The 14,706-nt window shown below is 33.9% G+C and overlaps 1 protein-coding gene across 2 annotated transcripts in view; it reads right to left on the reverse strand.

Moving 5' to 3' along the window:
• Positions 1-1,652: 1,652 nt before the first annotated feature.
• The window catches only part of LOC150100328 (sorting nexin-25-like), a 350,110-nt gene continuing 337,056 nt past the window's right edge, over positions 1,653-14,706 (reverse strand). The window contains exons 20-22 of one of the 2 annotated variants that reach the window (XM_090402426.1): positions 13,652-13,833; positions 9,716-9,816; positions 1,653-2,001 (exon numbers count right to left, since the gene is read on the reverse strand). In XM_090402426.1, the coding sequence (XP_090258552.1) occupies positions 1,909-2,001; positions 9,716-9,816; positions 13,652-13,833 (376 nt within the window). In that variant the 3' untranslated portion in view covers positions 1,653-1,908. The remainder of the gene's footprint in view (positions 2,002-9,715; positions 9,817-13,651; positions 13,834-14,706) is intronic. The other variant, XR_016549234.1, reaches the window with a different exon arrangement.

The raw sequence follows: 14,706 nt of genomic DNA on the forward strand, positions 1-14,706 counted from the left end.
TAAACGGCTTTAATCTGTTGGTAACTTCTACAGGCCTTCTACTGACCTCCTGTTACAAACCTCACAGAAAATTGGCATCCCTTATCCGCTCCACTAAAGACCAACCACTTCCCCTAGACCTACCTGGTGTTTACCAGGTCCCTTGCAGTTGTAAACTGTCTTACTTTGGCCAAACAGGCAGGACAGCGAATATCAGAATTTCGGAACACAAGGACTACATCCGTTTTCACAAATACAGTCATTCTGGGCTTGTGGACCATGCTCTGGATACACGCCACAGAATACGGTGGAAGAAAGCTACAGTGATACACCGTAGCAAATACAAATTTGAAAGACTTTATGGAATCAGCCTCAGCAGTAAGAAATTCTCCAAACCTCAACAAATTTGGTTGTATGCGACTGCCCCAAATTTGGGAGGCCTACATCAGCAGACCTTCAGCCCAACGGCCAAGAACACCTACTTAGCCCGCTAGAGGGTACCATCAGGACTGTTAGGTGAACAATAGCTTCATCTCTTCATTCCCAGTTTCTGTGTTGTAGTGCCTACGTGCACGTAACTTTTTTTGTAAGTTCCTTTAGAAGATGGCAACGTGACGTTGCCGAAATATCGGAAAATATTTATTAAAGTTTAATTTAATTTATATCCTTAACTACGTTGTTCAATTCCTTAAGTGTTTTAATAATGCATAACCAACGTATAAGCCTGTCTACGAGAAACAAAATGATATAGTTGCAGGGATAGAATGTAAGGGGTTTGTATTTTCAGGGAGGATGGAGAGAATAAAACAGGAGGATTTTAGTTGTGAGGGAGATGATTCAATTGAGGCTATCTGCAAGGCAGAAGCCAATAGGACAAAATGTATTGTTGGTTGCTGCTATAGACCTGGAGGTCCAGAGGAAGATGTGGATGCCATGCATCAGCAGATTAGCATAATGAATGCAGGAGGAGCAATTATCGTGGGCAATTTCAAAACGGCAAGATGGAAACCGAATTTATATAGTTACTAAGAGATTACTACCTGAAATAACACGTGATAGAGGGGGCCCAGGGGGGTTTGAGAGTGTTGAATCTCGTAATAGCATCATAAGATCTATCTATAACAACAGTAGACATTGTCTCTAATCAGGGAAAATGACCATGCAATCTTGTTCTGGGAAGTTGCTAAACATGCATAATTCTCATTCAAGAAGGGGTTTATGTTGAACTAGAAATCTGGTAATTATGACTAACTTAAAAGATAGCTTGGAGCAATACTGTGGCTCAAGAAGCTACAAGGAAAGAATGTTAGTAGTGTATGGGAAGTGGTCAGGAGATTAAACCACACTAGAATTAAGTGAATGAGTAGTGATATAAAGCATGAGCTTAAAAGAAAAAAGAAAAAAAAAAAGCAAATAATGTGGAAGGAATATAACGAAAAATTAAATCTTCTTTCAAGACACTGTAATTGGTTTGATCTTATGTCAGTAAATGTTTCATTAAACAAATTATATCCTGTCAGGTGTCTTCTCCCTCCAGGAGATTGTTGACTACCATGCGTCTCCACCATGTCGTATTCTGCACCTCTCTGCTGCATTCCTCATATGAGAGATATGCAAATTATACATAGACTTAAAATATGAAATTTCATATTCATAATTTAAAAGTGTTTAATTTCATTTTCTTTACATGATGTACAGTTTACTGAATCAATTATATACAATTAACATAAATACATATACAACAAAAATTTCAATGTATAAAATATATTACAATTACAATATTACAATTTTTACATAGCAAAATAGATTGTTTTTAATTTTTTTATTTGGATTTCACTTATTTAGAGAAGATCAACTTCCCAAGCAAATGGCTAGTAATTAAAAATATGTAATAAATTATGTCATGATAAAATTAAGTAGAAAACTTCTTCATATATCAACTTTATCACAATATGGTGTTCTTTCAGTATTCCACCTCTTAAGTTCAGGAGCAAATTCATAAATGAAGGCTTCCAGTATGTTCTGAAATATTTATAGAAATTATTAAATAATAATAAAAAGCAACTATAAGTAAGCATTGTGTATAATAATTTAAGAATATGATTTATAAGGACTGTTCTGGTATTGAAAGCAATAAATTGAATGATGCAGGCTGAATGCTGGTCTGATTGGCCGAGTAGTTAATGTACTAACAACACTTCAACCAAGGCCGTGGGTTTAAATCCTGGCATGGGCATGGATATTTGTGATTGTCCTTAGTCATCATCATCTAATGTGAGAGTACTGCTCCCTTTATTGGATTCTTGAAGTGGCTTAAAAACATTTCCATGTTTTGTTTTGTTTTTTTATTGGAGTTGGGTTCCAAACTACATACAAAAATAAATAAGAAACATAAAAAAATTCAAAAATCATCGTACAATACACAAGATTCTAGCCATAATGTAGGTAAAAATAGCTAGCTTTTAGTCAATGAATATGAATCCAATGAGCATGAGGATTCTTATGATAGGTCAATGGGTTGCACTTTGAAATAAGTTGTTCTGTCATATTTTATCGGTTTCAGAAATGTTTCATCTCAAAATATTCATCAAATGAAATCACAACAGAAGGTCCAAAGATGGTGAATTCAATACTCCTATGCAATCTATAAGTACTTTTAGTGTCTTTAAAAATAGTTTTTCTCTCTATTTGATATTGGCCATATGCAAATGCCAGTTACATCTACTATACAAAGCAAAGATGGTGGCAACAAAGCCCAATGATGACAAAATGCTTTGGGTCTTACTGAAGTCAAGCAGTGCTAACAAATCCAATAATGTTACGATGCACCATGGTTGCAGATGAGGCATCACAAAAAAATTGTGTGTGTGTGTGATTTTGTGTGATTTTTGCTGTCATTGGTTGCATGCTTGCAATGCACAACTTGATGAATTAGCATAAACTGCACACTAATCTCAACTATAATTTCTTCTGTCAATAAAACAGCACTGAACTTGAAAATGCACTGACAGCCTAAGGCAATGCTTCACCACTACTGACAAGACTTTCTCCAGCAATGAATTTCTCCATGCTTGGACTTCCTCACAATTAGCACTTTGGAGAAAATCTGCCCCCCCTCCCCACTGAAGTCAAGTTGTGTGCCGTTGACACACAACTTGATTGAGATTGAATATAAAAAGCTCACAACAACTAACATTCTCAACTTTCAAATAGAAACTAATGAAGTGCTAAAGGATATCATTAAGATAGGAAAATACAATTCTGATTCCCAGAAAAATTGTCAGGTGCCACTGAATGGACCCAAAAAAAACAAAAAAACAAAAAAAAAAGGAATGAACTTCCCACAATTATGACCTACTGATGAGCATGTCAGATTTAACAGCAGCTGTGAACAATAAGTTCAAAAGCACTTTCTCCATATCGCACATACAAGTGTGACCAAAATTTATGATTCGCTCACTGCGAACAAGGTTGTCAAATATGAGAACAATTGAAAGGAAGATATCAAAGATGACTGTTTTGGATTACTGACCATAAATAAGGAATGCTAGTTTGGAAATCAAGTGCTCCAACAGCTGCTGTGGAAACCAGAATACAAGCACTGAATAGGAAATGTGTGTGTGCAACACATGGTCATCATCAAACTCCCACAGAGCCTTTGAAATCAACTTCAAAAGCAAATATGGTCTCAGCTCCAACCTCACCAGTGTTCACTTACATCTTCAGTCTGTAAAATGCCACCTACTTTTCCTAGAGGAAACTAAAATTTCAACCACTATTCATTTGAGCTTTTCCACCTACACCTTTATATAATACACTTGACAAGAAATTGCTGGCCTGGTTGGCCAAGCGGTTAGCGCATCTGCTTTCCGACTAAAAGGTTGCGGGTTCGAATCCTTGGTCATGGATTTTTGTGACTAACCTTGGTGGGAGCTGAATTTCAATGCCTGATGCGAGACCACCATGCTGCTTACTTGGAGGCCTGAAGTGGATTGAAAAAGTTATGTTTGGTCTCTAGAGCAGGATTTCTTGACTATGTAAAAATAAATAACAAAATTCAAAATAAAATTATAAAATTAATTAAAAATAATACTTCAGCCCACTCACAGTACAAATGTATATTTGTGCTGTGTAGGCCCGACTTTTCATGATTGGGAATCACATAAAAAATATATTCTTGTTTTAATTTGATGCCCAAGCATAAGCATCTAGTAACTTCAACCAGTTTAGACATAGACTGCTAATTTCACACATCAACTTGCCTAGTATTATCCCAAAATGCAAAGCACACCTCCTTTCAAATGTGTGCATATTGCTATGCATTATGGGAAAAAAAGTCACTACCCAGATCTTTATTGATGTTGCCTCAGTGGGAGCTGGACCTAGGAAGATAACAGACCCTTCTCATAATGCACAGCAACAAACATGTCTGAAAGGAGGTGTGCTTCACATTATGGGATAATTGATGTGAAGTCAGAAGTTTCTATATATATAAGTAGACTAGCTGTGAAGTTACTTCACACTTTTGTTTGAACGTAGGATTACAACAAAAACTAATTTCCTTTTCAAGAAAAGTATACATTATAACAAAGTGAGAAAATTTTCTCTACAACTATCTCTAATCCAGAGTATATTAAATACTACTAATAATAATAATAGAGTGATATGCTTTTTTCTACTTGTATATGGAAAATATATGACTTCTGCACACTGATCTAACTTTGTTATCTTCTTAGGTCTCAGTGAGACCTAAGAAGATATCTTCTGGTTCTCAGTGAGAACTATCACTGAGAACCAGACCTAATTATTGAGACCTCAATAAAGGTAAAAAAAGTTGCATTACAGGATACTAAGGCAACTGATGTGAACTCAACAGCCTCTATATACAAGTAAACTACTTGTAAGTTACTTCATGTTTATGGTTAGGCATAGGATTAAAACAAGAATATAATTGCTTGCCAAGTATAGTAGCATTATGCTGTAAGCAATCAGGAAACTTTTCACCACTTACAGATTCTTTTACTCCTCCTGCCCCAAGGGTAGTGTCTGTGGATATGTTTGCTCTGACACCATGCCAAAGAGTATCCAACCTAGAATTACTTAACTTTGACCTTTGGCTGAAAATCTCATTCTTTGCTCTACTCAGCCAAATTCATTTGATGTCTCTATTACTCTCTTGATGCCACTAACCATTCTGAACTCTTTTACTTCCTCTCTTTAAATGCCGAATTTCTTTAGTCCAACTTTCCTAAACAGTGAAGTTGTCTTCCTCAGAGATAGAGTAATTAAAGCTAGGCATACAATTCAAAGCAGAGGTGATACTTGCAGAAATATAATAATTTTATATGGCAGAAAAGAATTAGCAAGAAGCATTGATTATTATTATTTATATTTTTTTAAATGTGAAGCCTATCTATGAAAGGTTGTAAACCTACTGTACATTAGTGCCATAGGCAGGCTAAGGATTAGATAATCCAGAAACCCTGCTCTATAGCCAAAACATGGAACTTTTTCAAGTTATTTGCATTCTCTAATAAACAGCATAATAGTCTCACATCAGGCAGTGAAATTTGTCCCTCACTTAAAGACATTTAATTCCAAATCCATACCTGCAGATATTTGAACTCGCATCCTATTGGTTGGAGTGCAGAGGTTCTATTCATTTGGTAAGCAAGTCAAGTCCCTAAATAACATCAGTCAACAAGGCAAAAAGGTTCATTTATGTCAATCTCATGCACCTTGTCAGTCATAATCCTGTGTCTATAAGACTCGAAAAGAAAAGTGAATGTACTGTGCTGTTTACACTTACTGCAGGCCATTACACCAAATGATACAGACGCCTGCTACATATTTTCCACAGACATGATAGCCAATGTTGAGGAGGATGCAACCTTTCTGTCAACAGTGTGCTTCAGAAATTCAACAGTGAATTTTCAGAAACATCACATGTGATGTTTCTGAAAATCCACTTATCACCATTGAGAATTCAAGGGATACTCCAAAAGATAACATTGTGTTCTGATACGTGACAATCTAGGGACCATTCTTTTTCCTTAAAAAAGCAGTAACCAGAAGCCTGTATTGTGACATGCTGGCAAAAGATTACTGCCACAGTTCCTTGAGGACAAATACAATGTCTTTCAAAAGGATGAAGCACTACCTCGCACCAATCATACTGTGACAATCCTTTTGAATATGTGCAATTGCAAGGCCAATGGATTGGATGAATGAGACCTACAGCCTGCCCTGCATGTCACAGGATCTAACTCTCCTTGACTTTTCCTCTCTGGAGTTACATACAGGACACTATTTATGAACTGACACAAAACATTTATGAACTGAATAATTGTTTTTTCAGGACTGTTGAAACAATTGAGTTCCAGATGTTGTCATCTGTTTAGCAAGAAATGTTTATTGTTTCAGAAACTGCAATTGCAGAATTGACTCTTAGATTTATTTTAAAAAATAGCAAAAAACCAAACTTTGATTATTTTCAAAAGTTTCTTGAATATTTTTCTTTCCTATACAAATATTCATTTTTATCCAGATCAAAATTAAATTTTGATTACTTCCTATTTCAGATCTCCTATATATTTTTGTATCCCGAATACATCATTGTCTATAAGATTTTTTCTTTTTTTCTTGTGTGCTCTCTCTATGTGAATCTATGCACATCATTTATGTTGGAACATGGTATTCATAATGCAATCATTATGAATGTCCTGAACATAAATCTAACAGTACTTGCTTACCATTATTAATTAATTCTGTCAAATTCTTTGAAAATATTTTTACATATTTGGGATATTCCACTCTGCTGTTGAAGTCATCATCCACAAGAGGTGGCTTTTTCTTTTTATTAGCTGTTTACTCTTAATGGCTCAAAACAATATCTCATTTTAAAATTTGCCCACATGACTTTCTTGAAACTGCCTGCCATTCAAGAAGTTTATATTTGTATTTATTGTTGAATGCTATAGCTATACTTTCTTTTCCTTTATCACTGCTGCCTCAATATAGCATCATATAATTATTTAGAAATGTCATACCTGTTTTTATCTTCTTTGTTTGGGTAAGATGCAATTCTTTTGTGAACTCTACCTCTTTTCCATTAATAATTTTTATAATAGTGGTGTCTATCTCAAATTCTGTTATGTTTAAGGTTGTTCGAGTAGCTGATTTTTCACTCTTAGTCCTGGTTTCCTGACACAAAGAACAGGGGATTTTGTTTAAGCTAATACAGAATACAATTTGGTCAGCAAAGTCCCAAATCGCCAGCCCATTCTCATTTGTTCAGTATCCCAATGGATACCTCATTATGGGGGAACACTAAGGAATGTACAATGGATAAGATCAATAATAGTATCCTTATCAATACTGAGAATATATTTGAATTGTATGACATGTAACGATATTGCCTCAGTGGAATTTTTGTTCAGGATGCATTTTTTATGCTGTTTGTATTTTTTTCCCCTTTGTACTGTAATATAAGCAGTCAGGGATAGGGATATTGTAATCCCAGTAATGTTCAGTTGATGTTATTTCAAAGAACAAATTGTGGATCTGAAGTGTAGCTAATACTGCATTTGGATTAACAGTTAATGCCACCTGTGTAGCTCAGTGGAAGTGGTGTTTACACTCCTCAGCGCTAAATCACCCGAAGAAAGAGTGTCACGAGTTCGATTCTAGTTGCCAACTAGAGGAATTTTTTCCAACTTTTGGCCTAGTTGGCCAAGTGGTTAGAGTATCTGCCCTCCAGCTAAAAGGCTGCGGGTTTGAATCCCTCCGTGGGCATGCATGTTGGTGATTGTCTGTGAAAATACTAGTGGTGGTGATCGACGGTAAATGGCGATGGTGTCGATGACAAAAGTAGTTGCAGTTCGTTGTAGTTGGTGGATTGAGTGCCGGAGACAGAGAGTTGTGGAGTAGGTGCCCTCCCTTGATGAGTCTTTGAACTTCCCGGAGGAGTCATATAATAATTAACAGTTAAATTTGTAAACAACATTGTGGCAAAGTAAAATGAACAAATAGTTTCTTTTATTATTTTTTTTGTAAGGTCTGCAATTTGTCATTGGTGGCAAAGACAATTTTATAACCAGAATGTTTGATCAGTTTTGTAGATGTTATGAATATATGAGAATATTAAGATCTGTCAAGTTTTTGAAATGTTTCTTTGGGAAGAAGGAAAAACATGATTATAAACTATACTGAAAACAGTATAGTTTATAATTTATTGTGGATATTTTTGACAATGTAAAATGTTTTTAAGATGTAATTTCTTGGTTTAAAGTAGTTACTGTTTAAGAGTATTCAATGTGACCAATTGTTTTATGCAGCAGGGATTACAGGATGATTCTAATTACAAAACCATCTTCACTACTAGTATAAATTACAAACTTCATTAAAACAAAAATCTACTAATAAAACTATCTAACATTACCATGTCACAGTGTTGTTTACAAATTTAATTGTCAACTTGGATGCAATACTAGCTACGTTAGATACATTTCATTCTTTGAAATCACATTTTATTGAACATTACCATAATTACAATATTTCTGAGCTTGACCACTTTACATTACACTATAAAGAAAAAATATAAACAGAATAGCAGAAATGTCATCAAAAAGTCCTCTACAGCAATATTGCTACATGTTATGCAACTAACACACTTCCAATATCAAGAAGATATTATTATTATTGATTTTCAAGATAAAAAAAAAAAATTACACTGCTCAGAATGCCCAGCCATATGAACTGACCTATACTACACAATGAACACACAGTTCATATTTACTCTCATAAGACAAAACTGTATTATTTGTGTGCTTGCAGATATCGATTCTTGATTTAAATCTTCAATCCATGCAATTAACTTTCTCAATTCTTGAATGGTTTCATTCGCTTCTTTAATTTTATCCTTATCTTTGAAGACTATTATTAGTGTTGACCAGCTTAATTTAAATTCATGTGCAGCATCAAAAATCTTAAAACTGGACTCGAGTTCATGATTTTTAACTTGGTATCCAAACTGTATCGGTTTGGATTCAAAGTTAAAAACATGCCTCTTTTTATGTGATAGTGTATTTTCAATTATTGTGACTTTACTTCACCAGTCTTATTGACATAGTTAATAAAGGTGAAAATCAAACCTGTAATAAATTATGTACATGTGGAAACAATAGCATCAGAAGTGTACTGAACTGAAATTTATATAACTTTGTTTTAAATGTTTCTTTAAATGAATTTTAAACTTGCAAATGTGAGGTGGCATGCTGGATAATATGCTGCAGACATGAGTGCAAGTGCATTGCAATGTATACACTGGTAGAAATAAACTGCATAAAAGCAAATCCATGTAAATTGTGGGTTACCTGTATTCTTTTCCAAATAATTATTAATCTATATATTTAACTTACTGGATTCATTAGCCTTTAGGAACTGATTACAATAGGGCTGCTACACAAAACTATATTTCAGAAATCCCAACTACTGTATTTTGTCTTTTCTTAATATTTTTTTAAAAATATTAATTGAAATAAATCAAAAATTAAAAACTATAATCCCAATATACTCAATTCTATTTTTTGATAAGAGCAATGATTAAAGAAACATATTTCTGTATATTAAAGTATGAACAACTTTAATATACAGAAATATGAATATAAATACATAAAAATCTACTTTTTTTTATTAAAAAATATTTAATATACTGCTTAAAAAGAAACCAACTTACATAAAAAAGCTGTTTGTTTAGTCTCTTATCTTGAAAGGCATCAAACACTTTAATCATTCCTTTTTTGGCATTTTGCGGTCCAACTAAATCATTCAGCATTTCTGTTATCAAGGACAAAAAAAGTAATTTCTTAATGTCATGTGCCTTTCAAAATTTCCTACATGGATGTTGGTTAATTAAAATTAAAGAATTTTAATTCTTAAGAATAAGGCACATAGTTAATATAAATACATAAAAATCTACTTTTTTTATTAAAAAAATGTCAAAACACAGCTGCTCTGCTTCATGTATAATACAAGTATTACATTCAAAGATCTTCTAATTCATGTTTTTATGCTATTTTCATTTTTTTACTGTGCTTTGTAATTAATAATTAATTTCTTCTGTATACTAAATTAAAAAAAAATAAACTTGTGAGGAAAACCAGATGAACTATGAGGAGTAGAGTAGATGTGGCCTTACAAGAAGACTTGAATAGACTGAGTGAATGGACATGGGGGGAAGGAGTCCCCCCCCCCTCCGAGAAACACAAAGTCTATCATACCACTCCTTCAACTCATTGACCGTTCTCGCTCTCACCACTCCATCAGGCAATGCATTCCATGGTTCAACCACCCTCCATGCAAAGAAACCACTCCTCACCCTCTTGTAAACAGTTTCCTTTCATAACTTCCAGGGATAGCCTCTTGTCATCACTCCTTCCCGCTGTTCAACCAAGGTTAGGAGTGTTGGTAGCTTGCTCCACCTTTGCAACGAGTTGCCCTGGTGTTGTACCACCTTACCCCAGTCCTGAAGATACTTTCAGGCACAAACTTTGTTTGCTCACACTTGGATAAAGGATTAAACTAATTTTATTATGTTCAACCAAGCAAAAGAACTCCTCCAGTGTCAACCCTATAACCACCTCTCAACAGTTTAAAAGTCTCAATCATATCGCTTCTCCTTCTTCTATCCACCAAACTCTGTAGTCCACATTCCCTCAGCCGATCCTCATAACTAACATGGTACAGTCCTGAAACTATCTTTGTTATCCGCCTTTGTACCCTTTCCACAGTTAATTCCCCTTCAAATTCTGGGGACCAAATTTGAGAGTAATAGTCTAAGTGTGGTCTGATCAGAGACTTATACAATGGAATGATAACCCTTTTATCTCTGCAGGTCAGTGTCCTTCTCATTATTGCAGCAATCCTCTGTGTTACCTTCACCACCTTTGCAATATGTCCCCTAAATTTCAGGTTTCTATCAATCATCAACCCCAGCTCTCTTGTCTCCCCTGCAGTCTTTGACTCCATGACGTCTTGGGGTAATAATAATAATAACTCCCCCTATAGAGTATGCAGCGTCCCATCGATGTTTCCCAAACCTCAAGACCTTAAATTTTGCTGCATTAAACTGGCACCCCATTCATTTGCCCATCTATCTAGCTTACTCAAATCCTCTTGCAGGGCTACCACATCTGCACTATTACTAATTGTTACTCGTATAATTATAGCAGATTTTCTATTGGCAAAAATGGTGAGAAAATAATCATTTGCACTTTCATTTCAAAACACAAAGAAAGAACATTGTAAATTCACCCAATGAAAAACAAAATACTATCCAATTTTCTTCTGTTATTATCTGTTTTTTTCTTGTAGTAGAAAGAAGAAATTACTGCACATATTTCTTTTGTCAATACAAGAGTGCAAAAATCTGTAAATTGATTACATTATAGCTGATAGAGAATTCATGCCAGAAAAAATATTTATGTAAGAGTTCTAACATCAGCAGATATAACGACATTTTCTTCTAGTTTAGATATGCGACCTTATTGATATAGTTAAACATTTGCTACTATTTTACACTAAACTGCATGAGCATGTTCCCGAAGTGATTTACGTTTGTAACAATTGCTTGCAGACTGAATAGGTCTCTAACTCTCCCCCCTCCAATCCAAAAAAGAAATGATTATGTAAAAAATATGCACCTCTTCTCTTAAAAAATTCAAATCCTCTTTTCAAGATAATTTTATCTGATCACTCTAAATAAAGAAACCATTTTTGGCATAAATACGGCATCAGCCTGTAAAAGAAATGTCAGTTTTTCTGTGTTAGGATGTCTGAAAACGAAACAAGACATTCTTGCTTGAGGCAATTTAGTGTAACTTCTGGGAATCTTTCTCTCTTGTGTTTTACAAAAGCAGTAAGAGTAATCTAAGACTTTTAGCTTTTCCTCCATCTAAGAGGATTATTGTCCAGCATTTCTAAGACATATTTCAGAAATAGCAACCAGCAGCAGTAGAAATAGTAATATTTAGATTTTTTTTTTAAAGAAAGAAACAAAATAACACAACTGAACTTTCTTTTGTGTGGTATGCATAAATAGTTTTACATATTGAAAATATAGCATAGTATTGCTAAAACTTTGAATAATTTCAGCAGACCGTTGAACAACTGATTTCACATGCAAAGAAAGAGTACAGAATTAGGCTTCGAATATACAACAATATTATTGCTTTATTTTTTTTTGTCAATATAGTAAACTGAAATAAGAGATTTTGAATACTATCTGAAAGCTTTCAAACCAATAGAAATTTAAAGTAGTTATGTAACTGAGTTCCAGAAGAGGAGGGGGGGGGGAGAGGAGTTGCAGTAAAAAATCTTAAAAATGAGCATAAATTTTTAATCATTCCATACAGGATATCCTTCCTATTATATTTTCAACATATCAACAATGGTTAAGCACTGGATGTTATAGTAATGTGCATTCTACAAAAAATAAAAAAAATAAAAATCGTTCCTAAAATTGAAATGTGATGATCCATATAAAGGTATTTTGCAAAGAAAGAAAGCAAAATATCATATTTATTTCACTAAATGTTGTTTAAAAATATAAATATTTGGCAAAATATTTTAAATGAAACAAACATTTGAAAATTTGCAAAAAATGGTCAGTAAAGTGAAGGAAATTTACTATTACTAAAATATATTCATTGCAAAGGTTGATCTGTGGTCATTTCATGATTCATTATTTATTTTGGCAGATGTGAAACTCATTTTTATCTTTGCTTCCCTCTTACAAAAAGCTTCTTGAATGAAAATAACATCAAGATTCAAGAAAAAATACAGAAAAATATTCAAGTGCATCTCGAAGCTTTGAAAGACTCGTTTGCACATTATTTTCTGACAGCTCAAGAGAAAGTGCTTGATGACTTTAAATGGGTACTGAATGTGTTCAGCGTGAAAAAAAAAAACACCCAGCTTAAACTCAGTGGAATACAAGGTCCTCATTAATTTGATATCTCACAGCGAACTAAAATCGCATTTCAAAACCAAAGTCTACCGGAGTTTTGGCTGCATTTACAAGATGAATTCAAAATCTTGTCTGAGAAAGCAAAATTAGTATTGCTGCCTTTCTCAACTACATATCTCTGTGAATCAGGATTCTCTGCCTATACAGGTACCAAAACAAAATACAGACGCCGCTTAAATGCAGAAAGCCTGCAATTATCATCAACTGAACCTAAAATAAGAAAACTGTGCAAAAAAACAGGTGTCTCATTAAATATTTATACGTTATTTTAAATTTTGTCTTAATTTAGGCATACTGTTGCACTACAATGCACTCTAGTTGCACTGTAGTTAGTAAAATTAAATAGGAATTGTCTTCTATAATGAATAATAAAAATTTCGAATAAAAAATAATGAACGAATATGCATTTGAATTGAATTGGATGTAATGATTAAATTGGAGGAATTGAGTTTATTGTATGGACCTAAGGGGCTCCGCCATAGAAATTGAGTCTAAAAATGGCTCCATGAGTCAAAAAGGTTGGGAACCATTGTGCTAGAGTGAATGTCATGAAAGAGTGAGAGGAAACTATGGATATACTGAAAACAGTTATTAGAAAGAAATGAGGGGAAAAAATTTTTAAAAAGAAATCAGAAATGAACTTACCAGGAATATTATTTAAAAACTGTTGCTTTGCATGCTCTCGTGTTTCTCGTTTTTCCCGATCATTTCTTGATGGAAACGGCTTTATCAGCTCACCATTCGGCCATATAGAGTCGCGAAACATTTGTAAGTAGTAGAGAAGCATTGGTTCTGAAGTTATCCATGCTACAGTTTCATGTAATTGTCTAGAAAATGTACATATTTGCAATTTTTTTATTTTTTGAAGATTTTTTTTCTCTAAGTTTATTTATTTTGTAAATGATGTGCTAATTGAAATTACTTCTTTACTTATAGACTGCTTCAATATGAACAATATTTTTACCACTGGTTACATAAATGTTATATACATTTTTTAAAAATAAATAATACTCAAAATGTTTAAATTAAGTGTTCATTAAAATTCAAGGTTCACACTTTTATAAATTACAACTTTTGAAAATGTACAACTGCAAGTAATAAACTATCATCATCATCATCATCATCATCAAATTCCTGACATGTACCCTCAAGGGGATGTGCAGGATATGATAGTACTACATGAAGAATTTACATCATTACTAACTACCTATCTACAATTTTCCTCCAAATCAGTCTGTTACTTGTCAAGAGTCCAACATTATCAGATCTTATATTTCTATCGTCTAAGACACTTTGTACTGTATCAATCCACCTATATCTGGGTCTTCAACCAGAATATCTTCCTCTTATTTTGCTAATACTTGTTTTTTAATCTTTCCTTGCCCATTCTGTTTAAGTGACCATACCACCTGAGATTAGCTCTGCTAACGCATCCCTGGATGCTGACAATGTCAAGTTTTTTCCTAATATTCTCGTTTTTAATATGATATTGCCATCTCTTCATGCCTCTATTCTTTCTCAGAACTCTCATATCTGCAGTCTCTAGTCTTTGTTCAAGTGTTTTACTTCTGACCCAGCTCTCAGATCCATAGGTTAAAACTGGTTTGAACACTGTCTTGTATACAGCTAATTTAGTGTTCTGACTAACTTCTCTCTTATTCCATATGTATTTATTCAACTGACTTCCTACCATACCAGCT

The sequence above is a fragment of the Typopeltis vanoorti genome, chromosome 13, assembly GCF_054136105.1.
Source record: "Typopeltis vanoorti isolate ZY-2024b chromosome 13, IOZ_Tvanoo_1.0, whole genome shotgun sequence".
In the NCBI taxonomy this organism is placed as follows: domain Eukaryota; kingdom Metazoa; phylum Arthropoda; class Arachnida; order Uropygi; family Thelyphonidae; genus Typopeltis; species Typopeltis vanoorti.